This window comes from Pocillopora damicornis, chromosome 7 (genome assembly GCF_964200805.1).
Source record: "Pocillopora damicornis chromosome 7, jaPocDami1.2, whole genome shotgun sequence".
NCBI classification, from domain to species: Eukaryota; Metazoa; Cnidaria; class Anthozoa; order Scleractinia; family Pocilloporidae; genus Pocillopora; species Pocillopora damicornis.
In genome coordinates, this window is record NC_142676.1 from 23,500,527 (window position 1) to 23,526,860 (window position 26,334).

The 26,334-nt window shown below is 37.0% G+C and overlaps 2 protein-coding genes and 1 pseudogene across 2 annotated transcripts; all 3 read right to left on the reverse strand.

Moving 5' to 3' along the window:
- Nucleotides 1-1,409: 1,409 nt before the first annotated feature.
- On the reverse strand, nucleotides 1,410-3,822 carry LOC113682221 (carbonic anhydrase 2). The gene is given in 6 exon segments (XM_089213709.1): nucleotides 1,410-1,678; nucleotides 1,899-1,965; nucleotides 2,410-2,469; nucleotides 2,671-2,999; nucleotides 3,317-3,354; nucleotides 3,758-3,822. Coding segments are annotated over 6 exon segments (828 nt in total).
- A 6,248-nt stretch (nucleotides 3,823-10,070) lies between these two features.
- On the reverse strand, nucleotides 10,071-14,275 carry LOC149043221 (uncharacterized; annotated as a pseudogene).
- A 2,684-nt stretch (nucleotides 14,276-16,959) lies between these two features.
- LOC113682239 (carbonic anhydrase 2-like) lies at nucleotides 16,960-21,480 on the reverse strand. Its single transcript, XM_027199390.2, has 8 exons — nucleotides 21,377-21,480; nucleotides 19,613-19,674; nucleotides 19,361-19,387; nucleotides 18,746-19,077; nucleotides 18,435-18,527; nucleotides 18,004-18,070; nucleotides 17,433-17,698; nucleotides 16,960-17,251 (listed from the first exon to the last, which is right to left on the reverse strand). The coding sequence occupies exons 2-8, from the start codon at nucleotides 19,659-19,661 to the stop codon at nucleotides 17,126-17,128; spliced, it is 960 nt and encodes a 319-aa protein (XP_027055191.2). The 5' UTR covers nucleotides 19,662-19,674; nucleotides 21,377-21,480; the 3' UTR covers nucleotides 16,960-17,125.
- Between the last annotated feature and the right edge of the window lie 4,854 nt (nucleotides 21,481-26,334).

The window sequence follows — 26,334 nt, forward strand, 5'->3', positions numbered from 1 at the left end:
CAACTACTCTTTGGCCCTCATCACCTTCTCGTTGATCACAAACACGAGTTTAAAAGCTCAGTAATTATAAAGCGTACAATAAATAAAGTGTTTTTTCTGTCATCATATCGCGTCAATGCTAAGATTCGCCATCTTTGATTTTGAGATATTTTGAAAACCTTCGAAATCCATGAAAACTGATGATATATTTGGGAAGTCAATGTGCAAGTAGTCCAGGTGAATCTTACCATTGAAGAGCAGTTGCATTTACAACATTAAAATGACGTAAAAACAAACAAACAACCAAAACAAAACAAGTCAAACAAGTACGCCCGAATGAAAAGGAATTTAAAAGGCAAATATTTCTTGTCAATTATTCCATGAAAGTCTCTGTGAAAGTTAGGACACTTTCGGTTTCACGTTTAATCCAAGCCTTTCCTAAGATTCTATTCAACCACATCCACAGTCAGCATATAGTAGCATTATGTTAAGTAGTATGGATACATATATGTTACTTACCAAGTGGGACGTCAGTATGGGAAAAATTGCGCCGTATGCCGTGGGGAAACTGCGCCGCCATACTGTGACATCACTGGATGTTTTGTGTTGGGATATGAAGTTTTCGCTGCGATAGAAATTTTTGAATAGGTGATCACAGGATTTTGAGTGCAATTTGGGATAATTGACGAGAAAATTCTAGCGACTAACAAAATCAGAAAATCTTGAAAAAAATTCACATGTGCCTATTCATTCTAAATTGCACGAAGAAATCATGTGGTTACATATAGATAATATTCATTAAAAAATTTCGAGACAGCCTATGTAGCGACAACAGGCAAGAATCGCGTGCATGCTAAAATAATTTATCAAAATTAGTTTTGCAAATATTTTAACGCGTTTAGGCGAGACACTAACAACACTGAAAAAGCACTGCTTTTTTCTTTGTTTTTAGGAAAAAATGTCGCCTTGAGGAGGATGACTGCCAAAAAAATCGAGAACTACGAAATGTTTGAGCTTGATACTTTGCTCAAGAAATTTCACTCTAAACGAAAATATAGTTAACTCATGGAGATTTTTTCACCACAAATTATCAAAAAGTGATTTGTACATCGCTTGAAAGGCACCTGAAGAGCAAAGAGAATCAGCACGGTTCGTCCAAAAAGTTGTTGGATGCGGAAAGCGAAACTGCTATGCTTGGCCGCTCGTGAAAAGTGCCCAAACAACTGAAGAAGCTCTTGATCGAAGCTTCCTCATCAGCATACCGATGTCAGGGTGTAAAGGGTGAAGCTATTTTTGAAAGTAATCTGTAATTCCATTGTTTCAATTATTAGCTGTATCTCAAGTCTTCTCAACCAATTAGTTAAAAAGCTAACAAATTACTATTTCCCGCCCTTATATATGTATTTGGTTTATTTTGAATATTTCCCAGCTTAGTTTGCACCTCCGGCCCCTTCTCCCCTCCTTATCCAAAATTCCTGGATCCGCCCCTGCTGTTTCATAAATACCTCACAGTCCGGCGTCATAGGAATTCTTGGTTTCAAGATGAACCACGCCACATTTTCGCAGCAGGGAGGGGTGGTTAGGGAGCCTTTGTAGTGGTAATAGTCGGCCGATATCAAAGTTTTTCATTGCCGAATATTGTGTAGTATAAGATTCATCAGAGTAATTCCAATCGCCTTCTTTATTTCCGTTGACTCATCTGTGGAAACAATTTTAATTTCAGTATTTTCATTCAATGTAACTCAAAAGCAGAGAACTTAAAAACTAAGTTTTCCATAACTCAAGAAAGGGCTACTTCCGTTTTTCCAAAGTGCAATATTGGAAGTCGAGAAAAATCGGTTTAAGTAGTAAATCGTTTTCAACAGAACGTCCAGTTTTAAAACTGGTGTGAATGGAGTATATATTTTAAACTCACGTACCAACTTCTTTAACCTTTTCCAGCTGATTCGCAAACCTTTCTAGAACCACGTTTTCTTTCGTAGTAGAATGTCGAAGAAGAAAATTAGGTAAGAACACAAACAGAGCGTTATTTGAAAAATACGGTACAAATTATTAATCTTCCTTTTCCGCCATTCCTATGCGCATACTAGAAAGACACCTTCGTTGCGGTATATTCGGAAAAGCGTTGCATAATGTAATATAAGGTGGAAATGAAAGCTGGGTACGGCCTTCACCGTACCACTGCCCTTCCTTTGAAAAACCCCAAAGATACCGAGTGAAATAAAAGCTGTGAATGCGCAATTATTCTGCTTTGTGATGTTACGGCTGGCGTAGACTGAGTCAGAAATGATTTTTTATTCCAAAGCTTTCTGTAACTTGAAGTAGTTTGCCAGGGTGACAGCCATTCCTTCCACAACCATTAATTTGACAGTTCCTGGACTCGTGCACTCTGTAAATGTAAATCTAAATCATGTGATGATCAGTATTTATCCTGAGCCAAAAGGCTACTACTGCATATCGTCCACTTGGATCTTCAAAGAGAAAATGAACCTGGATGGAAAACAGAAGTTCTGCCAATGAGTATTGGAATTTTAACAGGGATCTAAACTGAGCACTGGGACTGAATGAAAGGCCTCTGGTCCCTTGCACAAATCAAAACGTTAATTTTTTGTGTGATTTGAGAGAAGACGCGAAACAACAAATCAAAAGAAATTCCCCTTTGGAAAGGAAAAGAGTGTCGCATCTTATTACCTCGCCAGAATAACGTCGGCCATTACGAGTGTGTTCCGATCCCCGTTCGTTTTCGCATCCGAAGTGCACGTGGAACCCTTTCAATGCGTACGTGTCTGTAAGCCGACTTCAATTAAGTCCCACTGTTCTTTTGCTTTTATCTACACAAAAAGTGGGATAGTTTCTATTGTTTTCCAGGTCCCCAGCGACCAGGCCTCCGGAGTTGTCGAATTCTATTTTCAGAGTTCGGAACTGTCTCTTTCTCACCCGAGTCGTGTCGATGTTGATCGGAGATTGCCGATTGCCACCGCATCGTTCCCATTTTATAAACCAATCTGATGGACCAGGAGCTGCGGAGAAATAAAGATCCATGATTTTGAAGTTTTTCATCAGGAAGGAAACGTTCTGGTGATTGTACAATTTATGTATTCAAGGAATTTAGATCCTCAGTTGCTATATAAGATTCAGAAGTGTTACTTAACTGCTCTCCTTCACCCCCCCCCCTCCCTCCCCTCCTTGGGAGTCAAAATTAGAACCCGAAAACCGGGAGGAGAGGGGGATTGGGTTAACCCCCGGTGGAGTAGCATCTATTCTGATCGGAAGTATGTAATGCGATACAATTCTAACTGATCCAAAATCTATTCCAATCTTGATAAAGGAGAATTACCCTGTGAAGTAGTGTCTCCGTAGCTGAAATCTTCACCACTTTACACTTTTAAAAAAAGAGAGAGGAACTTTGTTAATCGTTTGTGATCTTTACAAATTATCATTCAGAACAAAGTTAAAGGAAATAAGAATTGAATAAGTACTGGGCATTGAAATTTGTAGCATCTCATATCAGGAAGAAACAGTCTCACTGATTTTCATACTAGGATTTGATCTCCCATAACTTCAGGGTAACAGTAACGCACGCAAGGTAGTTCCTCTTTCTCTCTTTATTTTTCTAGCTTTTCTCTTTTTTTCCAGGGCCACGAATTGAAGCAAAAGGTAAATAAACAAAGCATGTCTTTCACAAACATAACCTATGCTTATGTGTTGCCCTGTTTGCAATTCACTTTGATGCGCAGTCTATGCTTAAATTTTATTTCGAAATTTAACATCCAAGTACTCACGATCGGCTTCACTTTGTTTGCTCTCTGCCACTCCAATGGCTGATAACAATAACAGCAACATTCCTTTAAAGACTATTAAAAATTTACAAAAACAATGGAAAATGCTTCCGCATCAAACTATGTTGTAACTTTTAGATGGATTAGTCAGAAAGAAGGAAACAAGAAGAGGTAAACCCTCTACCTTTAGAAATGAAAACGTCAATACACTAAACTGCTGGTTTTTGGTAGATTATTTAACAGGATGCGAAACATTTTCCTTTTAAAAATCTTAAGAGAAAAGGTCAGCCGAAAAAAAAGGTAGAATTTCATTACTTAATAACTAATTAAAATCACAAATGTCTTACAGAGGTCGATTTTGTCCTCCACTCAGTAGCTAAGCTTCGTCTATATCATAGACAGCTCAATGAAGTTCAGGGATCAGGGATGTTTATATGCTTAGCCGGGAATATCAAAATAGGCGATAATTACTTTTCTGAGATCCAGCAGAACCCGTCTAATATTAAACTTTTTTGATACTAATTAAAGCGGGTATCATAATAATCGATGATTACTACATAGGACCGATATTTAGCAATATCAGTCTCACACCGTGGTTACCTGATACTGACCATGAATTGTTTACCATAGTTACAGAAGGTTTTACAGAAAATTGATGAGTCCAATATATGTTACGTTGTAATTCATAGCAAGTTTCGATTTTGATTTTTACTTTGCTTTCTTCGTCTTGTCTTTGGCAAAACTGATCGTTTAGATTATAAGAAGTATTTGAAAAGGATGGAATCGAGTCATCGTGATTTATATACAACTTGAACAACAAATGAAACGACTGATATTTTTTCTCAATTTGGAAAGCCAAAATAGGCGATCATAACGTCATGGTACGTGCATATTTAGGCACTTCAGTCTGATCATGTTATTTACTCTAACTAATATTTTTCAAAGTGATATTAAACGACCGGCCTCGACAATACAAAGTTTTCAAGACTTCTAAATGAGTATTGTCGAACGTAAAACAAGAAACTATTAGAGAGTACAAAATAGGAAAATGCTGAAGTTTAATTAGATCGATCTATGCCTAACTCTAGGCTGAGGTATCCCAAGCCATGAGTCTACTCTTAGACTAAAGCATTATTCCACAAGATTTACATATTATACTTTCCGTATTTTCCGGGTAATTTATGTAATTTTAAAATGAAAAAAAACCTGTCTAGCAGACCGCAAACATTTTTATTTCAATGGAGAAATACCTAAAATATCGTGTTTTATAAATATGTTTTGATAAGAGAATTTTTGTTAATTTTGGTCATAATCATGTTTCCGCATTTAGCTAAATTCAAAGTACAATTCCTCCAAAGTTTCAAGTTTAAGTTGTTTCATTGTTTACAAAAGCAAGCTGCCTTCCTGGTCCTCAGTGTTAGAAGGATATCTTACAAATTTCAGGAGCCTCCGAGTGAATATTGGATCCTGAACATTTTTAAATAAAACAGTTTATTAATACTTAAATTTCGCAAATCTTTAGCAGGTTATAGACCTTCGAAAGATAAAGTTAAAACATTTTAAAAGCCGCCTGGCGCGTAAAGAACGCGTTGTTCTTCGTAAGATAAGAACATTGCCAAAGCACCCAATGAAACAAGAGAAAGGGATTCTGACGCTTTCCAAACTTGTGAATCTATATCTTGCGCTGAACTCAATTTAATTTAAACTTTAAAATATCTTCTATAGCTCTGCGTTGAGGTGCATCATCGCTGTACACTGTCCTTTGATGTGGTCTTTGATCAAAAGGTATTTACAAATCACAGTATCTCAAGTCTTTTCAATTTAAAATCAAGATTTTTGCATTCTGACAGACAATAGTTTTTATTAGAGAAAGATCATCTTTTTCATTTCTTTATCGAGCTAAAAACTTACCATCGCTCATATTTCTAAATCTACAAACATTACGCCGTCGACATTGCTGATACTAGTAGTATGCAGTACGCGTATCACATAAACTTAGTAATAGACCTCGCTCACCGTGGAGTCTCTGTAGCTCAGTGGTAGAGCATCCGAGCTCGGAATCTTAAGGTCTGAGGTTCGATTCCTTAAGGGGACTTTTTCTTTGTCCCACGACATAATCAAAAACATCTATCACTATTTCTTTGCCGAGCTCAAAACTTACCAACTTTCTTATTTATAAACAATAGTTTTTATTTTCATTCTAAAAATATCACAAAAAAAGAACTACCCAGAAAATTGGAATAATATAGAATGCAAACGCTCATGATACCTATTTCAGTCTAAAAACAGATATTCAAGCTGAGGCTTATTTTCTATTTTCTTTTTGCTCTCAAGGGGTATGAGAGAGAGAAAAAGAATAAAAATAAAAGGGCGGATAATAAAAGGTTAAATTAGAGGTGCATTGATCCAATTAAACTTGAGCATTTTGTCATTTTGGAATAGTTCCTTGTTTTCATTCGCCAATCTTCTCATGGGAATTTCTAAATTAAACATTGCATGGTAAAGGCCGGCTATTTAATATCACAGTGAACAGATATTAGTCAAATTAAATATCAGACTGAAGTTCCTAATATAAGCGTTTCTTGAGCAAGGTTTTTTTTTTTTAGTTCTCCAAACAATAGAAAGTAATGGTTGTGTTATCAGACACTAAAATTATCTATAAATCACAATGAACTTGTTAAATACTTGCCATTATTATTTAAATTATATTATTCTTGTTTTCAAATAATTATATTATTATTGTTATAATTATTATTATTATTTTTATGATTAATTATGATTATTATTATTTCATCTTTTTTCATATCTGTTAATAATTCTGCCCCCAGTTTCATTGTTTCTCGTGGTAGACGATGAATAGGCGTGCAAAACGAACTTGAATAAAAACCAAACCTTATATTGAATCACAACATAGGATATCTGTACTTCTCATATCATTTCTATTTTTGTTTGTTTGAATAATATTGATCTCATTAATCTTCTGTATACCTTCTGTAACCAAGATCAATAATGCATGATCAGTCGCAGAAAACAAAAAATATTAGACTGATGCTGTTGAAAATCAATTTTATGAGGTAACCATAGATTTGAATGATAGTATTATAATCTATATTAGAGTGATATCGTTAATATCTGTTTATGCGGTAATCATCTCCTATTCTAAAAATTCCCACAGAAAAGTATTAATTAAGATCAATATAGGATTAGTCACTAGAGTAACCATCCCCTGTTTTAATACTCTCGGCTAATTATATATAAACACCCCTGATCCTTGAACTTCACCGAGTTACCTCTGGTATAGAGACGAAGCTTAATTACTAAGTGAAGACCAAATTCGACCTCGGTAAGTCTTTTGTGATTTTGATAGATACTGAAAAATGGAATGCCGTCCTCGTTACTGATTAATCTTTTCACTTTGTCTGCAGGCGCGTTCAGATTTAAAGAAGATGTTTTGTAAACCAACAGTTTAGTCTATTACAATTGTCCTTTCTAAAGCCAGATTGAAACTATGGGAGTAGTCGAGGTTTTTAACTGAAAGAAGACGGCGAACCAAAATAGATTCTAATTTCATTTGTGTAACTCTTGCTGACAGAAGATAAAACTGTTGATTTCTTAAAGGTGTAACAGTCTTAAATTGCTAAAACGGGTGAAAAAGTATCTTGATTCGTGATCACTAATCGTAAATCATATAGCTGATTCTTTTATTGTTAATTTCCAAAAACTTTGTTCGCGGATGGATATATGTTATGGAGATTTTTTCTTCAATCTCATTCGTGAGTTGTCCCAAGATAGATAAATGTAATTTTCTCAAGTTTCAATTATATTCAGATGATAAAAGTTTTACAGGAAAACAGAAATAGGGAAATAGGGATAGACAGACAGGAATGCTCGCTCCACAAAAAGAGTGGCTACTTTCATCAACCAAGTTTGCGGGTGTTCTGTTGATAGTACCCACTATTAACAGACAGTTATTTATCGAATTTTTAACCCAAAAAATAACCATAAAAATCCTTTCGTTTTAGCATTCTTTGCCTGTGACTGGTCTGTCTCAAAGTCCCAATTAATTTTACTATGGAAGTGTTTTATTGTGAAGTTGATTTTCTTTAAAGGAATGTTGCTGTTGCTGTTGTTGTTATCGGCCGTTGGAGTAGCAGTGAGCGAACAGTGTGAAGCGGATCGTGAGTATCACTCGGGATGTTAAATTTCGAAACAAAATTTAAGCATAAACTGTGCGTCAAAGTAAATTACAAACAGAGAAACACATTAGCATAGGCTTTGTTTGTGAAAGAAAGAAAAACTTCATTGTGTGCGTTCCTGTTACCCCCGAAGTCACGGGAGATCAAATCCTGGTATATGAAAACCAGTAGGACTGTTTCTTCCTGATGTTTTCAGGTAGATGCCACAAATCTCAATGCCCAGTGGTTATCCAATTCTTAATTCCTAGATGATGGGGTAGCCATCGCTTATTATGTTACTCCCAATCATCAGTACCAGAGCTGGTTCTTTCTAAAGCCAGATTGAAACTATGAGAGTAGTCTAGATTTCCAACAGAAAGAAGACAGCGACTGAACGAAAAGTTATATCGTTCCCATACTTCGTTTGTGTAACGAAGAGAGCGAGGAGGAGGCGAGCAGTTACGTTACTCTTTGAAATTTTTAATCGCAGCTGTAGCTAGAATTAAAATTCCATGAATATCAAAAAAATTTAAGAATCTCTGGAACTTACCTCTTCCCAGTCCATTAGATTGGTATAAAAAATGGGATTTATATGGTGGTAATCGCCGATTAACATCGACACGACTTCGGTGACGAACATACAGTCCCTAACTCTCAAAATAGAATTCGACAACCCCGGAGGCCTGGTCTAATGGAACCTGGAAAACAATGGAAACTATCCCAGTTTTCCTATAGATAAGAACAAAGGAACAGCGAGACTTAAAGGGAGTCGGCTTACAGACATCTACAGATTAGTGGAGTTCCACTTGCACTTCAGTTGTGAAAATGGCCAGGGATCTGAACACACTAGTCATGGCTAAAGTTATTCTGGCGAAGTGATATGATGCTACAATGTCCTTTTTTCCCAAAAGGGTTTTTTTTTTCAGTCCATAGGCTTTTAATGACTTTAAGGTAGCCTTCCCTCGAAACACACAAAAAATTCATTCCTTGACTTTTGGAAGGGTCCAGAGGACTTTTTTTAGTCCCGATACTTAATTTAGATCCTTTCTAAATTTAAAATCGTGTACTCATTAGTAAAAAGGAATAGAAATTAAGAGTAAATGTCAATAAAAATCACAGATTATCGAAAAAGTCGCGGACACGGTCAAAAATCGATTTGGTTCATTTTTTGCCTGTGGGTAGCCTTATCTAGTAAACAAACGGAAATGGGGTTAGATTTTTTAAATATGCACTTTAACAGGAATAATTTGTTTTAACATTTCCGGGGGTAAATAGCTCAAATTTCACCAAGCGCGATCCTGAAATTATGCACTTTTCGGGCACTTGTCAGGCTAACAAAAATGTAACGGAAGGACTTTTCTAGTCATAGAAATATTGAGTTGGACTTGTATTACCGAGACAAAGTGATAGTTTTTGTCTAATGTTATTCTTGGAGGAGCTACGTCCCTATTAAGAGACGACATCTTCGGCCTTTCGAAATTAAGGCAAAGGTGGCCTAGAATAGCTTGGCAAAAATACATGTGGTAGTGTCTCAAAGTTTACAATAACACTACCAAGAAGCCTTGAAAGATAGTTCTTTACGATGTGGGTTTTATTTCTTTGGGACCTTTGACTATCAAAAGATGACCACCAGCCAAATTTCAGTTAAATTACCATGACGCCATAATGAGATGCATAATAACAAAATTAAACGCGTCGAACACAAATAACTGTTTTGGTCAGTTATATCTTCACTGGCCGTTAAAATGACTAGAAACATATTAAAATGTCTATAACTACACTTGATTTTTATATACGGAGACAGGAGAAACAATTTTCGACTTTTGCTACCCTTTGAGAATCACGCCATAATTCTGCATAATTCTACACACAACAGGTTAAACAGTTCAATTGCACTCAAAAGGTTAAATTTGGCACAAAGCCGTTAGTTTCCGTTTACTTCTCATCCGGTGAACATGGATTCGAGCATTTGCATCCCTTCTGCGCCTTCTGCACTCGCCAGTTTCGAATTTACTAAAAATCGTCCAACACAAAGATGAGGTTTCACAAGCAATGGTGAGCTCAAGTGACTAAAATCCGATATGTAGGACTCTGCTGTCACGCAACGCCTCCATGTAAATAACACACGCACCGCTTTTATAATCAGCAGATCAGTTATTCGTAAAACGTTCAGTGCTCAGTTACTTGGAAGAGCAGGTACACTCCTGGACTAATTGTGTGAGTCGTGCGATGAATGGCTTTTTCCTCTTCTGAGGTGAAATGTCAGAAATATCCAGCCCAAGGTCTATGCACATGTCTCTTAGCCTATCCACTCTTAAAGTTGTGAGTGTACGTTTTTGTACAAGTTAACAGATGTTTAGATCGAAAGATACAATCGGATTTTGAATAGCCACATCTCTCATCACATTTGCACACACTGCAGATAGATGGCTCTCAGCTTCTGCGGAAATTTCGTCCTTGTCGACGCTCTCCATGTCCACTTCTGAGATTTCACTAGCTTTTGCTCGGTTACCGGCGGCTGTAACTTCTAATCGCTTCTTTACTGAAAGACGGCTGAAGAAGCCACTAATCTGCTGCGACGTAAGTACTTCCTCAGGTTGAAATCGACGTCCCCCCGCTTGGTCTCTTGCTAGGCTCGTGGTTTTCGAAACTTCCTGTGGATCGCTTTTCCGTCCACTATACTCCCCTTTTTGAAATTGGTCAGTTAAGAATTCGGTCTGTTTCCTTGTAAAACGCACCTTTTTCTTAATTGTCTTCAGGGCCCAACCCATTGGAAGAGGCGGCAAGCCGTCTCTCTTTGATTGTGCAGCAACTTGAACGCTTGGTATTCGACTGCGTCTCTCCATCAGCTTGGAAGAATATTCTCTTTTAGCTTTATCGTTGAGAGTTTCCTGTTCGAGCATCATTTGGTGTTTTCCAGTATCTAGGTGTGTCTGGAGGTTTGCAAAGCGACTGTAGGCTTTTACACATCCTTCTTCTGGACACGGGAAAAGCATGTCATCTGGCTTATATTCCCCAATACAGCTTCGATCTTGGTTTTCGCTCTCAGTTAAGAAATTTTCTTTGACAGAGCTTTCCTTAATATTTCGGTGTCTCACAATCTTGAACGTCGGTGCGCCACTTGACTCTGCGATGGCGAGTCTAGGATTTCCAATTTTTCGGGCTACTTCATGACTCCTTCGAACTTGGCCCATGGCACTACTTTACCGGAACCTACATTGAATGCTCTCCACACTCGTGTGTCACCTTCATCGTACTCAAAATTGTTGAGTAAGCTTATGCCATCCCATTTGATATTAAAGGTGCTTGACGGTTTGGCAGCAACATAACTTGCCTTCTCTCCTGTGGTTTCTTGGCCAGATTCAATGGCTGTTTAGAACTGTAGAGCATTGATGACATCATTGCCTTCGTTTACGTACCTTCCAACGTACCTTCCCTTGATTGTTGCCGCTTTGCGATCACATACCCCCTTTCCACCTTGAGAGTCCGAAAAGTCGTTTCTTACAAAAGCCACTCCCATGGCATCACTGGCCAGCTTAGCTGAGATGATTGAATTTCCGCTGTGATAACAGCCAGCGTTATCTTGTTTGTAATAAGCCATTTCCAGCTCTGGAATTTCCTTTTTCAGGGTAGTGAGGCAGTCAAGCATAATCGAAGCCACAGTCACACTGTCTTGGGCGCAGCTTTGAAATACGTGAACAGGTGTCTGCGATTCAAAGTGCTCAGAACCCTCTGACCGTCTTACGGCAACACTAATGTGCCATGGCAATCCTCGCTTCGCAAACCAATCTGACTGCGCCTCTCAATATTTTCGGGGCATATATTTCATTGCCCAGTCCTGGACTAACAACACCGATCGGCTGTCGAGTTTGGCTAAAACTGAATGCTTCGCCTCAGCTTGGTGGACTGAACGTAGCTGATGGGCTTTCCAGCAAATGATATCATCCCTTGCCTGTTTGATGGTAAGTTGCATGTCAGCTTGATCTTCTGCTGACGAGAGCGCACTTACTTGAACACTCGTCTTCTATGGTACACAATACTTCCTGTAACTCATAACACTACTCATATGACTCATTGTGGAGATGGTCGCAGGAGCCCCGAAATTCAGCATTGCTCTGGTCACTTAGCGCGTAAATTCGACAATGATCGGGAACCTTTGTGGCCTCCACTGCATGTACCTAAAATAAAAAGTAAAATGACAAGCGCGTGATTCAATGTATATTTACAAAGCATTGTATGCGCATATGATCGACATTTCAAAAAGATTACTTAATCGATTCTCAGCGTTGTATACATGTGTGTAAGCGTATTACAGTGAATTGTAAACTGTTGTTTCATCAATTAAGCATAAAGAAGACTTGGAGAGAAAGAAAGAGGTAGCCGTGAATCATAGTAAGAAGTTTACTACATTTGCAAAGGCAACGCATAATTATAAAATATGCACCCACCTTGTAGTCGCCCTTTAGGTACTGCTTCGAAAAACGAAGTTTCCCTCGCTCATTGCTGAGTCTTGCCACAGTCAAAAAGCTTGTCTACGAGTTTTTCTATAGCATCAACTGCTTCCATTCCTGATGCTGAAAAGTTATCAAGTCCTTGCAGAGACTTTCGAACAGATGAAGAACACACGGCCCAAACTCTCTGTAGAGTTCTCTTACTCATAGGCTCAAAGTTGGTTTCACAGCAGTATTGTTGATATTATTGGACAATACGCTCTGGTATCATTGTTCTGATAACATTGGGTGTTTTTATGATCTCGCCAGTCGACAATTTTAGAAGTTTTCCCTGAAAGGAACATCTTGAGTAACGTGTGGACTCGTTATGAAAGAAACAAAATGTTCTAATCTTACAGGTTCAATTCTCATTCTCCTTTTCTCCTGGTTTGGAAGAGGAGCAGCTCTTCCGTGTATCAGGCTTCGCGAAAATCCCGTTTCTTGCTAAGATAAGTTCAGAGTGGCTTCCTCTGCGCCACAAACGCCACCTACAATATCATGTAAAGATTAAGACATTCTTTTTCTGCTGGAGTTAAAGCAACCGTTGTCTTTATTCCCTTCACCGACGATTATTACGCTTTTGTTTTTTGTTTACTTTCGTTAACCCATCACATTTGTTTTCCGTGGGAAAATTGTATTGTTATTTTCGTTCCATACGGTTTTCACTGTACGGTTTATATTTGTGAAATTTTGTAAAGTCTATTTCTTTGTTGTATCGTTCTCGTTCATGATGGCAATATATTTGTTTAGATCTTATATGTTATCATATGTCACGCAGAGTGACAGGAACCTGTGAAAAATTAAAATCCGGCAAATCGCTAGCGTTACCTGCCGTTTTGTACGGGACCCTTTTTGTGTGAGACGTCAATAAAACCAAAATTAAGATCAAAGTAGACTAAACGTAACTGAGTTGTGACGCGCTGTAGAAAATGACAACAACAAGTAACTTTATTTTACTCATCCCGGCTCAGTGGCTTCAATGAGTTAGCCGGTAGGCCACCTTCACACCAAATTTCAAAGGGCAGTATTTCGAAAATATCTTCCAAGCGGAATAACAAGGGCCTATAAAAGATTTCTAAGGTAAGGAACTATTTATGTCAAAGCAAAAATAAAAAGCTAAGTGCGGCTGCGACTCAAACAATGCTTTGCTTGTGTCATTGCAATGTTGATTTTGTTCATTTCAATATGGCGCCATTTACAATTTTAGCGAAGTTTGGTTGGTTAGTACATCAAAACAGCGGAAGATACCAGAAAAATGAAATGGTGAATTTGAAGACCCACCTTATAAGCCCTCGTGATAGTATTGCTGGAGATTTTGAGAAACTACCACATGCATTTTTGCCACACTACATTAGGCCGGGTTTGGCATGAATTAAATATGGCGAACACGTCCACTGGTAATTAACCCGTGGTTTCGTCAGGAAGGACACGATAAAAAAAATATCATTATGTCTTGGTAATGGAAGGCCATATGTTTATATTTATAGCTAGAGAAGTCCTGCTGTTGCATCTTAGTTCATGCAAGGACGGCCTGAAAACTGCATAATTTAGAGCTCGCAGGCACTCATTTTCGATCATGCAATTAGTATCGGTTTATTTCCGTTAAAATGAATATTTACAGAAACTAACCTCACTTCACTTTAAGTAGTACCTATAGCTACCTGTAGACAAAAAATGGGACGAAACGATTTTTTTACCATGTCCGCGATTTTGTTATTTTTCTTTGATTTTTAGAGACATTCACTCTTAATTCCTCAACGTCCTCTTTCCTTCCAGGCTCATTTTCTTTTAGAATATAAAAGAGGACGATATGCAGTCGTAGCCTCTTTGTCCAGGGTAATGTTGTTATCATCTTTGATTAATTTTTTTTCCTTAATGTTTTATTATTTGAATTTAATTCGTGTGCACGTGTTTAGGAACTGTCAAATTGGAGGCTGTTAAAGAATAGGTGTCGGCTCAGTTAACTGCATGATCAATCAGGGCATCGACAGTACATTTGTGCATTAAACTGTTGAAATAAACTTAGGAGAACTCATTAAAGAACGTCAAACTGTTTTTTTATTCATCAGAGCCCTTAGCAACAACATATCTAAAGGCTAGATTTCATACATAATTGTGTCAATAACAAAATGATCCAATGTGATTGGTTCCCAGCAGCCCTTATGTGTGGCTTAATTCGCTCTCTTAGGTCTAAACTGTCCAATTTTACCTGTCGACTACAAGCTCTTGTAGTTGGAAAGGCCAAATCGGACAGTTAAAACCTCAGTTAAGCATCCAACGAAGACCAAGCACTTTAGGCTTAGCCAAGGAAATTCGACTATCTACCCTAAGTTAGCCACTCAAAATCAAGAAAAAAGTCTTAAATGAGTAAGTTGACAGGTGTAGATTACGACAGAAAACTTTAGAAAATTGAACTTAGGTTGGTCATTTATAAATAAAAAACGTATATGAGCTCCTACATTAAATTTTTCATTTCTGAGTTTCCCGCATTTCGTTATTGAGACACACTTAATTGGTAATGGGACTTTGTGTCACACGATTCAGTTGTAATCGTGTCCGTGATTTCAAACAAACCTCGCGCCACGCACTCGGCAGATTACTTCCTTTATTACACCCATTTTGAAATCACTGGTGGTCCCTGTAATCTGATTTGCTCTAATTGGTGCGATTTATTCACGAATCACCCAATTTTTTGCCTTAAATCGCATCCTTTTCCAGTCAATGAGGAGGCTACACTAAAAACAAATTTCTAAAACTCTTATTTCCCCCCCAATAAATGGATGAATTTAATTTCAAACCAGCTCAGTACTACATCAATAAAATATTTGAACTGACCAAATCCTGTATTTGGGCGATTTCAAAATGGATGTAATAAAGTGGTAATTGAATCTCGTGTCGTGCAATTTTGGTCTGAAATCATACTTGTGATTTCAAATTGAACTCGCACTGCGCGCTCGTTCGATTTTGAAATCACGTGTATGATTTTAGCCCAAATTGCACTCCACTCAGTTCAATTACCATTACGAATTGGACTCCACTCAGTCCTATTACCATTATTGATCAGTTAACACGTTATCCCTGTGAAAGTGGATAGAACGCGTCACGTGCATGAAAACGTACAACCCATGTCTAGTTTCTTTTTCAAATTTTGTCATAGTTTTGATGAATTGGTAACAGGACTTCGTGTCGTCCAATTCTGTCTGTAATCGTACGAGTGATTAATAAATCGGACACCCGCTTCGCGGTCGTACGATTTTGTTAATCACTCGTTCGATTATAGACCGACTTGGACTCCTCATGGTCCTGTTACCATTACTAATCAAAACTATGACAAAATTCTTGAATGTGATTGGTCATCACCAGCCCGATTTGAGCGCTAATAGGACAGTGTACGCGTCATGCTTGTAATTGGACAGTGCATGTAATAGGGCAATTGAAGGGACAGTCAACACGTCATCTTTGTGTAACTGGACAGAACGCGTCATGTGCGCACGCTGTTGTCTCGCGTTTCGCCGAGTTAATTGTTGCTTTTCTTTTACGAAAACTTATAACCAATGTCTATTTTCTATCTCAAATTTTGTCATAGTTTTAACACAGTCCTGTTACCAATTAATCAAAACTATGACAGAATTTGAGAAAGAAACTAGACAACGGTTATATGTTTTCATAGAAAAACGATAGTTAACTCGGCGAAATGTGCGACAACAGCGCGTGCACATGACGCGAACTATCCACTTTTGTAAGCATGATGTGTTAACGATCCTATTTCACTGCTCAATCACAAGCATGACGCGTACACTCTCCTATTAATGCTCGAATCGGGCTGGTGATAACCAATGACGTTCGAGAATTTTGTTCTAATTTTTTATAAGTAATGGTAATAGGACTAAGTGGAGTGCAATTCGGTCTGTAATACGAGTGAATTACAAAATCGGACGAGTATGATTACAACAGAATTGGACAACACGAAGTCCTATTACCATTATTTATAAAAAATTAGAACAAAATTCTCGTCATTCCAGCCCGATTCGAGCACTAATAGGAGAGTGTACGCGTCATGCTTGTGCTTAAGCAGTGAAATAGAATTGTTGACACATCATGCTTGCAAAAGTGGACAGTTCACCCCATGTGCACACGCTGTTGCCGCGCATTTCGCCGAGTTAACTATCGTTTTTCTATGAAAACATATAACCATTGTCTAGTTTCTTTCTCAAATTTTGTCATAGTTTTGATTAGTTGGTAACAGGACTGTGTGCCGTCCGTGGTACTTTGAAATGGTTAAAGAGATGACTGGAGCACAATTAATAATGATAATAGGACTAAATGGAATTACAGTCGGTCTGTAATCATACGAGTCATCAAAAAAAATTGTCATGCACGAGTATGATCACGGACCGAACTAAATTCCAACTAGTCCTGTTTTAATTATAAATTGTGCTCCACTCAGTCCAATAACCATTTCAAAGTACCACAGTGCTAAATATCAAGACCTAAAATTGAATTAATTCATATATAGTTGCTCCTGGTGAAAACTGAATTCTTAAATATTTATATATTCCTCGCTCAAAACAAATTTGTAATTACTCGTGGCAACGATTTTCAAGTATACATTTTTCTTAAATAACAAACTTGCATTTGCGCCTTCAATTTATCTTTTTTCAAAGCGAGACCAGAACAAGTTTCATACTCTGCTTTCGGTTGTTTAGTCCCTGCTTGAGACAACGGAATACACCTTGCGTTTGTACAGCGGTTGTACCGGTCTAATGTTGTCACACATCAAACCAGGAGCACCACCGTGCTTAGCCTTTAATTTCCTGAACTTGTTGAGCTGAGGAAAGAAGAAAAAAAAGGTTTCTTAGTTACCTTTGTCAACAGATAGGGTGCAACAAGCTCCGCTTGCATCTTTGACAATCATGCTCGAAATCGAACACTCGAAATTAACTTTATCGGTTTTGGATGCTAATATCTTTTTTCTTTCCCTTCGCAATTCCACACCATGCGCGACTAACCTGAGTGTTTGAAATCTTGACTTTGTCCTTGAAAACGATCCAGGTGACAGATTCATAGCAGGGAGGGGTGGTAAGGGAGCCTTTGTAAGTGTAATAACGTATTTTCTTTTTGCTGTCTTCATCGTCATCTTCTTCGCTGTTAGCGACATCATCATCATCGGTTTCGTCTTCATCATCATCTTCATCTTCTTCGACTTGTTTGTTATTGTAGGGCATAAGGTAATTCAGTTTAATGCCGTCCGCAGCGGTCACATTGGTGCTGGCACCTTGAAATGATCAAGACGATCAAGAAACGTTAGTGGACCATCTAGTAGAGTTTAAACTGGGAACTAAGGCTATAAGAATGTTTATCTGCTTATCGAGATAAAATGATTCACTGGTTGATCAAAATAATATTTTTCAAAAGGTCCTTGTGGTATTGCATTGCTTAAGCAATTAAAAGTATTGGAAGACGTCAAAAAAAAGACGAGTAATATCTCTAACAGGGGTCATTTCGTAAACTTTAACCTAATCACACTTCATTAATTTTTCCCTCATTTTCCCTCTATTAAAACCAAGTCCCTTTAGTTACCTTCGTCAATCACTTTCTTCAGTTTATTAGCTAAATTTCCTAGAACCTTGTTCCCTGGGCATGTTGCCTGCAAAAACACGAAAAAGCATTGTTAATTTTTCTTAGGAGCGAATACAATATCTACTTTTCGTTTACAAAATGTAAAAGTCCAAATCAATAGTATGTATCAAATAAAGCAACGATCTTCGCGGGTGAGCTGAAATTTTAGGCGCTGCAGATAAGGAGCTTGGAAAAAATTCAGAAATCTACGGGATTCGAACAGGCCTAACAGATACAGATTGGGCGCGACTACCAACTGAGCACTAAGTCACACGATGGGAGCCTGGTACATTTCAGAGGGTTCCTTCTTTCTCGTGGAGGAATCTGATCATTGTTATTATTAGTACTTTTTTTTCTAGTATATGGTTGAAAAATATCTTATGAGTTAATACCGTGAGAAGGACTCCCAAAACTGCTAAACCGTCCGGCTTATCCACTGCGTCCTTGAAGGAGTTGTACTTTTTGTTATAGAAAACCAAATGAAGCTGAAAAAGAACAAATCAAAAAACATTAAAAGGAAGGATTGGTAAAATGGGAAAAGTGAAAATAAAAATTGATAGCTAGTCTTGACCAGCACATTTATTATTAATGACCTTAAAGAACAAATCTTACACTTTCGTTATCAAAAGGCATGAAAAATTAATGAGTATACATTAAGGAGTATACTTTACTTTCTCTCTTGATTACAAAAACTACTACACACCTGAGCTGGAAAAGTTTGGTTGTCAATCAAGTGCTCTGATCCGCGATTGTTTTCGCATCCAAAATGAAAATGGAATTGTTGAAGAGCGTACTCGTCACACTCCAAGGGACCGCCACTAAGTTTAGCGCCCCCCTTTGAGCTGTTGATGTTAAAAACAGGAGAATGGCCACCATTAAGTAGCTCTCCAGTCACTCGGCCACATGGGTTGTCAAAACTGATCTTAAGATCGGGATAGCTTTTCTTCTTCACTTTCTTTGTCTCAATGTTGACAGGAGACTGAAGTTGCCCTGCGCATTTTGGAAAGATTTGGGACCAGTTTGCTGGGCTTGGAGCTAATGGAAAGAAACACTAGCAGTCAGCGGGTATTCAAAATATACAAATGGGCTGGGGAAAGAAAATGTTTCTTGTTTACTATTTTTTAATTGACTGATTGCGATTGACTATAGTTTATTTACGACATCGAATAGATTTGAACTGATATGATTATGTGAGCTATTCAAATTCAAGGCAGCAAAGCTTAGTTTCGTAGTTGGCTAAATGACTTATATCGCAATTTTTTACATAGGGACTGCTCATTGTTCATGAATTAGATTCATGAATTAGATTTAATCTTACCTTTTTGATCAGACAGGTAGGCATAATCTAAACGAGAAAGTGAAGAGAATACAATTAGTAAATTCCTACAGAAACTACATATCTCAAAGCGACTTAATTTAAATCGTTGTGGATATTGATTCACTGTCACCACTTAATATTGGCCATCACTTTCTATTGCTAATCATCTTTGCAAAAATATATAATTTTAGCTACAATGAACAAAATAGCGTCAGAGTAAAAACTTCTCCAAAATTATGGTAGGCAACCCACCTTGACACGCGACAGCACCAATCATAGAAATTAGCCACAGAAGATACATCGCTATAACTGGTCTGAAAATAAATATGACCCGATTAGATTAATCAGCATATGAAAAACAAGCTACTTGATATTTTATTACTAGGATAACAATATTGTTCATGAAAAACACGACCATTTATCCCGATATTGAAGAAACAGCTTCATGACTCAAGGTTCAAAGGCAGAGTGATTTTGTTTCGAAACGTAATTTGACGAAACCTCTAAAAATCTAGGAAGTTGCATGAGAAACTTTCTACAAATCTCTCAGAATTGAAATCACTAAACTGCGCATGCTCAGCTGTGACACTGCCCTGTTGTTAGAAGCAATTTCGTTCCACGATTTCTCACACGCGATCGATGATTCACTCTTTCTATTTCGAAAAAATCAGAGAAAGCGACAATCTAACTAAATAAAAAAGTATGATCATAAGAGTATTTGTAGGGGTGGAGGGGAGTTCAACTTAATGTCTCACGTGCGTAATATAGGTCTGTGCTCTGCTGGCACGTGAGTTGATACGGTAGACATCAGTCTAGCATATGCACGTGCATAATACACAATAATCCTTGTTGCATAATATTTTAGCAACAGGCACGTGAGTTGAAAGGCTCGTAATAATTTGATGTAGAATCCTAGAAAATTCCCCAAGAAATGTCGCTTTCAAAATCACATTTTCCAGCAACAGAGTTTACGAAACAAATTTACAATAAAGCTTTGGTGAACCCTTGTTTTACTGCTTATTACAATAACTTCGAATTTCCTAAGAAAAGATGTTAAATTTTAACCTTTAGAATGTTAAGATTTGATAAAGAAACCTGTTTCAAGAATAAAGGGGGTAAGTCTCCAAAGAAACTGTGGCACTAGATTGGTGGGAGAGTTTAACAGGCTAATTTTGTGTTATCAACTGAGTTGAAAACGAAAATTGGCCACCATAAAGAGTTTGAAGACTGACGTTTTGAGCGTTAGCCCTTCGTCAGAGCGATGACACTAAATAACACTAAATTACCCGGTTTCAAGAATAGTTTGATTTAATTGTTTATTAAGGTGGACATGGTTCTTTCTAGCCAAGTATTAGTTTAAAATTTTCATTAGTGCTTTTTGGGAATTTTTAAATGTGATCATCGTTCACCTACGTGAAACCAATGACGGGAAAGTTGGAAAATAAAGCCGAATGCGACAACCAATTGTAACCCATGGGAAAAATGCCGATAGGTGTATATTGCTAACATTGCTATCATCATTATAGTTTTTAGACTTCTTCTTGTTTAAGGTGCTAATCTAGAAGTTAAACATCAGAGAAAATTCTGACTGTTGGCAGATTTACAAAAACCGTGCTAGTCTCGAACTCAGTTTGATCCTGAAACATGACCATCTTGAATAAAACTTTTTAAACTTTTGGTGCGGTAACATTATCAGAGTAAGAGATTTATCATATGGCGACTACAGCATTCTTTAAGCTCTAGTTATAAAGTTTTTACCGATGGCATTTTGTTAAATTATCTGAACGTGACGCCAAGCTAATAAAGTTTAGCTATATATTTTGTTAACACTTAGGCAAAAAGAAATGTATGTAAAATTTATGGACACAGAGAAAATTGATAAAAAAAGAAAGTGTCAATTTAACCATAAAACTACAAAAACTCAAAATCGAAAAAGAAGCTGCCACAACATAAAAAGCCTAAAGTATGAAATTATGTGAGTTGACAGCAAATAAAAACTGAAATTTCTCCACTCACTTGAAATTCTTCGCTTCTGGAAAAGACTTCTCCAATTTCGGATCTGTTTTCTTTGGCTAGTGTCTATGAATGTGCTTTTTGATTTCGTTGCAGCGAAATTTATGGAGTCGAAATCGATCAGTATCATATGCAAAATATCCATAACGTCATTTATCATTGTCAAAATAGTATTGATTCAATATTCCTCACTTGTAGACATAAGAGCTCTCTGTGTCTCTCAGCGGTTACTATAGACAAAAATAAATGTAAATATTTGCATCAATCAAAAAATCCTTCTTTCACACTGTAGCATGTAAGAATCTTTTAAATTGAACTCCCACGGAATAGCGGGCACAGTGAAAAGCTAAACCTCATAAACTTGTGATGTTCAAATAACACTGCAAAAAGACATTTTAGCGATTAATTTTTTAGCAAAATAATATCAGTGTAATATGCTATCAGCAAAGGGAGCTTCTGATTGGACAAACATGCAATTTTAACTCTTTATACCTATCGTTTATTCATGTTATTATATTTATAGTCGGTTGCCACGACATGCGTCTGCAGCACGTGATCAAGGCGTGTATGTTTTCCAAGCCATTTAAATTCAGCACGTGCATCTCCCTAGCTTGTTTTTGTTGAAGATTCTTTTGAGCTTTTTTTTTATTGTTGTTGTTAAATTCTTCAAATAAAAATGATAGTTCTAAAAAAACGGATAGTCCATCTCAATAAGCTCTTACAACGAGCGGAAGGGAAATGGGAAATGTTTACATGATCAATAAAGTACACTTTTCAACCACAGAATCAATGGTATATTTCTATATTTAGACAAGTTGCAGTACTTGATAAAATATTTTTCTAACTTTTAACGTTAGCTGAGTAAAAACCCACTTGGAGCCCTATGGTGTTCGCTTTTTTGATGGCAAAGAGTTTTCTTAAAATTTTCTGACGCTCTTTTGACTTCTCCAATTTGATCTTTAAGCAAAAGTCAAGAGTAGAGCCTGAGAAAAGACACTTTTCCCGATCGATATGAAATATCTATTTTTATTACGTAAGCTTACATGGGTGAGTTATATTGGCAATGTTGATGTTCTTGTTAAAAGGCCAGCAAATTATTTCAATATCAACATTTTCCACTTAAAGTAAACTTTACACGACTTTTAAAGTTGTGGTCGAGTTCCATTTTGTACAAAATTTCTCAGAAAAATCCTGTCTTTTAATAGACGGTCTCTGCGTTTCAAAAATTAAGAAAAAAGTAAAACGACTGGAGGAATTTTCTGCATCATCATATCCAGGTAAGTTTAATAATTTTAATAATAGTCTAAAAGGAGGGCCTTAAATTTTGACCTAAATTCTAGATTGAAGAGAGCATTTTCTTTTTTTTCTGAAGAATGACTAAAACTCGGAGATATCCACTTTTTTTCTCTCACTTAAGGTTTAGCATTCGGATGAGGAAAGCCAATATATCTAGTTCCCTTATCCGTCGCTTTTATGATAAATTTTTTTCATAAAACGATTTAATTATTATACTAATGTTTTTCTTTCGATTCCTTATTGCTGTCACATGGTAGATTTTAATTTCCTTAGGTATAGGAGGTGTTTCCAGGAAACTAAATACAAGATTAAATGGTCGGGAACCCATGTACAATCAATAATATCCTAAAGGAAACTATTTACGTCAAAGAAATCTTGATTTCTAATAGTCAGGAAATTAACTCTTAACTGAAACGAAGCAGTTTGGTTAAAGCTTTATTGAGCACCCTGTCGTTGTTAGTACATCCTAAGAGTTTTGCCATCGTTCCAGTGCGCGCTATTCTTCTCCATCTTCTGCTACCTTCGTTCCTCATTTGTTTATCATCATTTCGATTTTAAGTCCCTTCACGTTGATAAAATATTGCATACCACGAAAGAATGCTTCTTCAAAGGACCGCTTTTCAGCGCCTCAGACTACCGTTTAAACTTAATGTGCGATATAGCTAACCGCCGGAGATGGTAATCTATTCGATATGTTCTGTTATACCGCCCGCCCATACCTTATTCTAGATATTGTTCAAGTTGATTCTTTGAGCGCTGAAATTGGTGCCTACGTCTCTCCTAAAGGAACTTCCTTTCTTACATGTGTATTTTAGCAAGTATATTCTACAGTTTTCTACTGAGTAAAATATCGTTATGTTTATAAACATTATGTCTCCATAACAATTCATTTCTATGTGGAAAGCAAGTTTTATGATATTACACGCAACGTATATGACTCAGCCCAAGTAAGATGTCAAGTCACTGAAGAGGTTCCATTCCGTTATAAGTCAAATTTCCAATTTCATTGCGGTTGACTGTCATGTTCTTCGGCTATAAACATCTTGGCATCCCACTAAACCTATTATAAACATTATGACAAGCCTTGCTGCTCTTGTCATTATCATTACTATTATTATCATCATTGAAAATGGAAGCGATCTTCGCAGTAATGAGCTCTACTTAAGCAATAGTGAAAATAAGGCCAAAAAAATAATAAATTCAAGCCTGTACGGGATTTGAACCCTGCGATACCGGTGCAGCGCCCTACTAGCTGAGCTAACAAGCCAAATTTTGGCTCGAAATAAACTCGTGAAGTGATGAATAAATGACTGTATATGTGTATGAAAATCATATATTGTCAGTATTATCGCTTTTATTATCATTGTTGTTGTTATGACTCCATCGAATAAACATGATCCATAGTTTTCAGATAGTGTTAAATCTTTTATAATTGTGCTACCGTGGTAATAAACAGCCGTCGTACGTAGCTCATCTTAGACAAGATATAAGTTCCTACGCCAGGACTTGGTTAACTTGGACTTGCATTGAGTTAAAAAATGTAATGAGAGTTCCAGCGACTGCAGATGTCTTTTACCACTGCCACAGCCGTTAATGATACAAACTGTTGGCTTAAAGACTGTTGACGGAAGCCAGGTGAATGTACACAACGAGATTAGACGGTCACTATTTGAATCCACTGACCGCTGTTCCAATAAAAACAGCTCCATGGCTTGATCTGTATCAAAGCGTGATAAAACACAAACCAAATAACATTTAGAGACTGTGAAACTGCAGACGGTGTTTATTTAATTACTAGAACAGAGTAGACACGTGTAGTGAAGCATAGTGGTGTGTTTGAAATGAATGAATGTCCCAAAATTCATAGTTAACTATTGCAGAACAGAGGAGCTTCAGAATACATTATTTGAGGAGGGAACTTTTTCAATTCGAGCAATAATATTGTAAGCCGGCAAGGTCACACAGCTAATGAATTTTATTTTGAGAAAGGATAAATTATCTTTTACAATACTGGGTTAAAACTGCATTTTGCTCCTGTTTTTTTTTTTTTTTTTTTTTTGCTGCTGGTCTTATTGGCAAAACAAAATGAAAGAGAAGAAGCAAAGATACATTTCAAATATTACACAGATATTCAATGATGTACAGCTTCCTAATATTTCATGATCATGACATTGAGTAAATGGGAACCGTTACAATCATTTCGGCAGCTCACAGTCACAATGTTGGTCTTGTTTTAAGCACAAGCTATTCGTTAAATGATATCGTTAGTTACTAAACGCGTAAAATTAGAAAAAAGAACATATCAGGCCCAGAATAGCACGGTGTTGACATGATTACATGTGAGCTTCTCTGCTCTGTGATTGGTCCAGGTCCAAATTCACGCCATGCTGGCAGCCAACCATGCATATATGTATATATGTAGGTTTCGTAGAGTTTAATATTACAAGCGTACAAGCTAACGATATCATTGAATAAAACGTTTAATTTGATCGCTTATCTGGTACTTCAGCATTCGTATCGTACAATTTCAACTTCCTTGTGAGCGAAAACAATATTGTTGTGTACTTCAAAGATTGTTCTGTTCTCACGGTGCCATGTTCCAAAATAGCGTCGCCATGGTTCGGCGGTGAGTCCTCTTAATTTAACAAGCTAGCTCCTTAATTAAATATCAAACCCAGGAAACCAACTTCAGCAGACGAAGAACAGGCTTTTAATACAAAGTAATTCAATAAAAAGTGAAGAAAACGTGATTGGTGGCAAAAAATTAAAAGATACTCACATTAAATAAAATAAATTTCGTTGCTGTCTTTTTACACAAAGTTTTTTTTGTGATTCTTAAGATGTAACAGGAGTAACTGAGTGTGTTTTAAAGGTGAAGAGCCGAAGGGAGTTTGGTATTCATTTCTGAAAAAAAGCAACCTTCGAATGTCATGGTAGGACTCACTATAATTTAGGCAGTTAGTCATTCCATCCACAAGTGACAGATTATAATATTAAGTTGTCATTCTAGGGAAAGCGAAATATGACAGAATGTTAAATTATAATAACAGAATTGAGGAGTCTGTATCTATTCTTAAAGGAGCTCATTCAACGAAGATAGAATTGGATAGGGGATGGGGAGAAATGAAACCATGAATCTTGCTTTCGAATCAGTAAGCCAATTGATTCTTTGTTCAGTTGAAGAGACCGAAGAAAGAAGCACTTTGAATAATGCGGAGAAAAAAAAATCATTTTTATAGGTGGAAAGTGTTTGAGATAAAAGTTACATTGATTAAGTTCAAAATTACCTAATTGATTTAGCATATGGTTGGAAGCACTATGATTCATCTAGAATTATCTACATCTCTAAAGGTATCGGAATGTATTTTAATATGGAATTGCAATGGATGTATGTGGTGGTGTCCATCCTACATGAAAATTGTGAATACATTTTATGTTGATAAAGTGTTTGTAAATTTAGATGAAAAACCTGCCTTCAGTCTCACTGAACTCATCGTAACAAATCCTACATTTCGTCTGTCGATCCTTGAAAAAGTCAAAATTATAATTTGCAAGGTCAAATATATGGATTTTATGTTGTTTTTATACCGTTATTTAAATTTCAGTTAGAGTATGGACAGTACAATCATGTATTAACCCGGTGAAAGAAAATTAGGACGACCCAG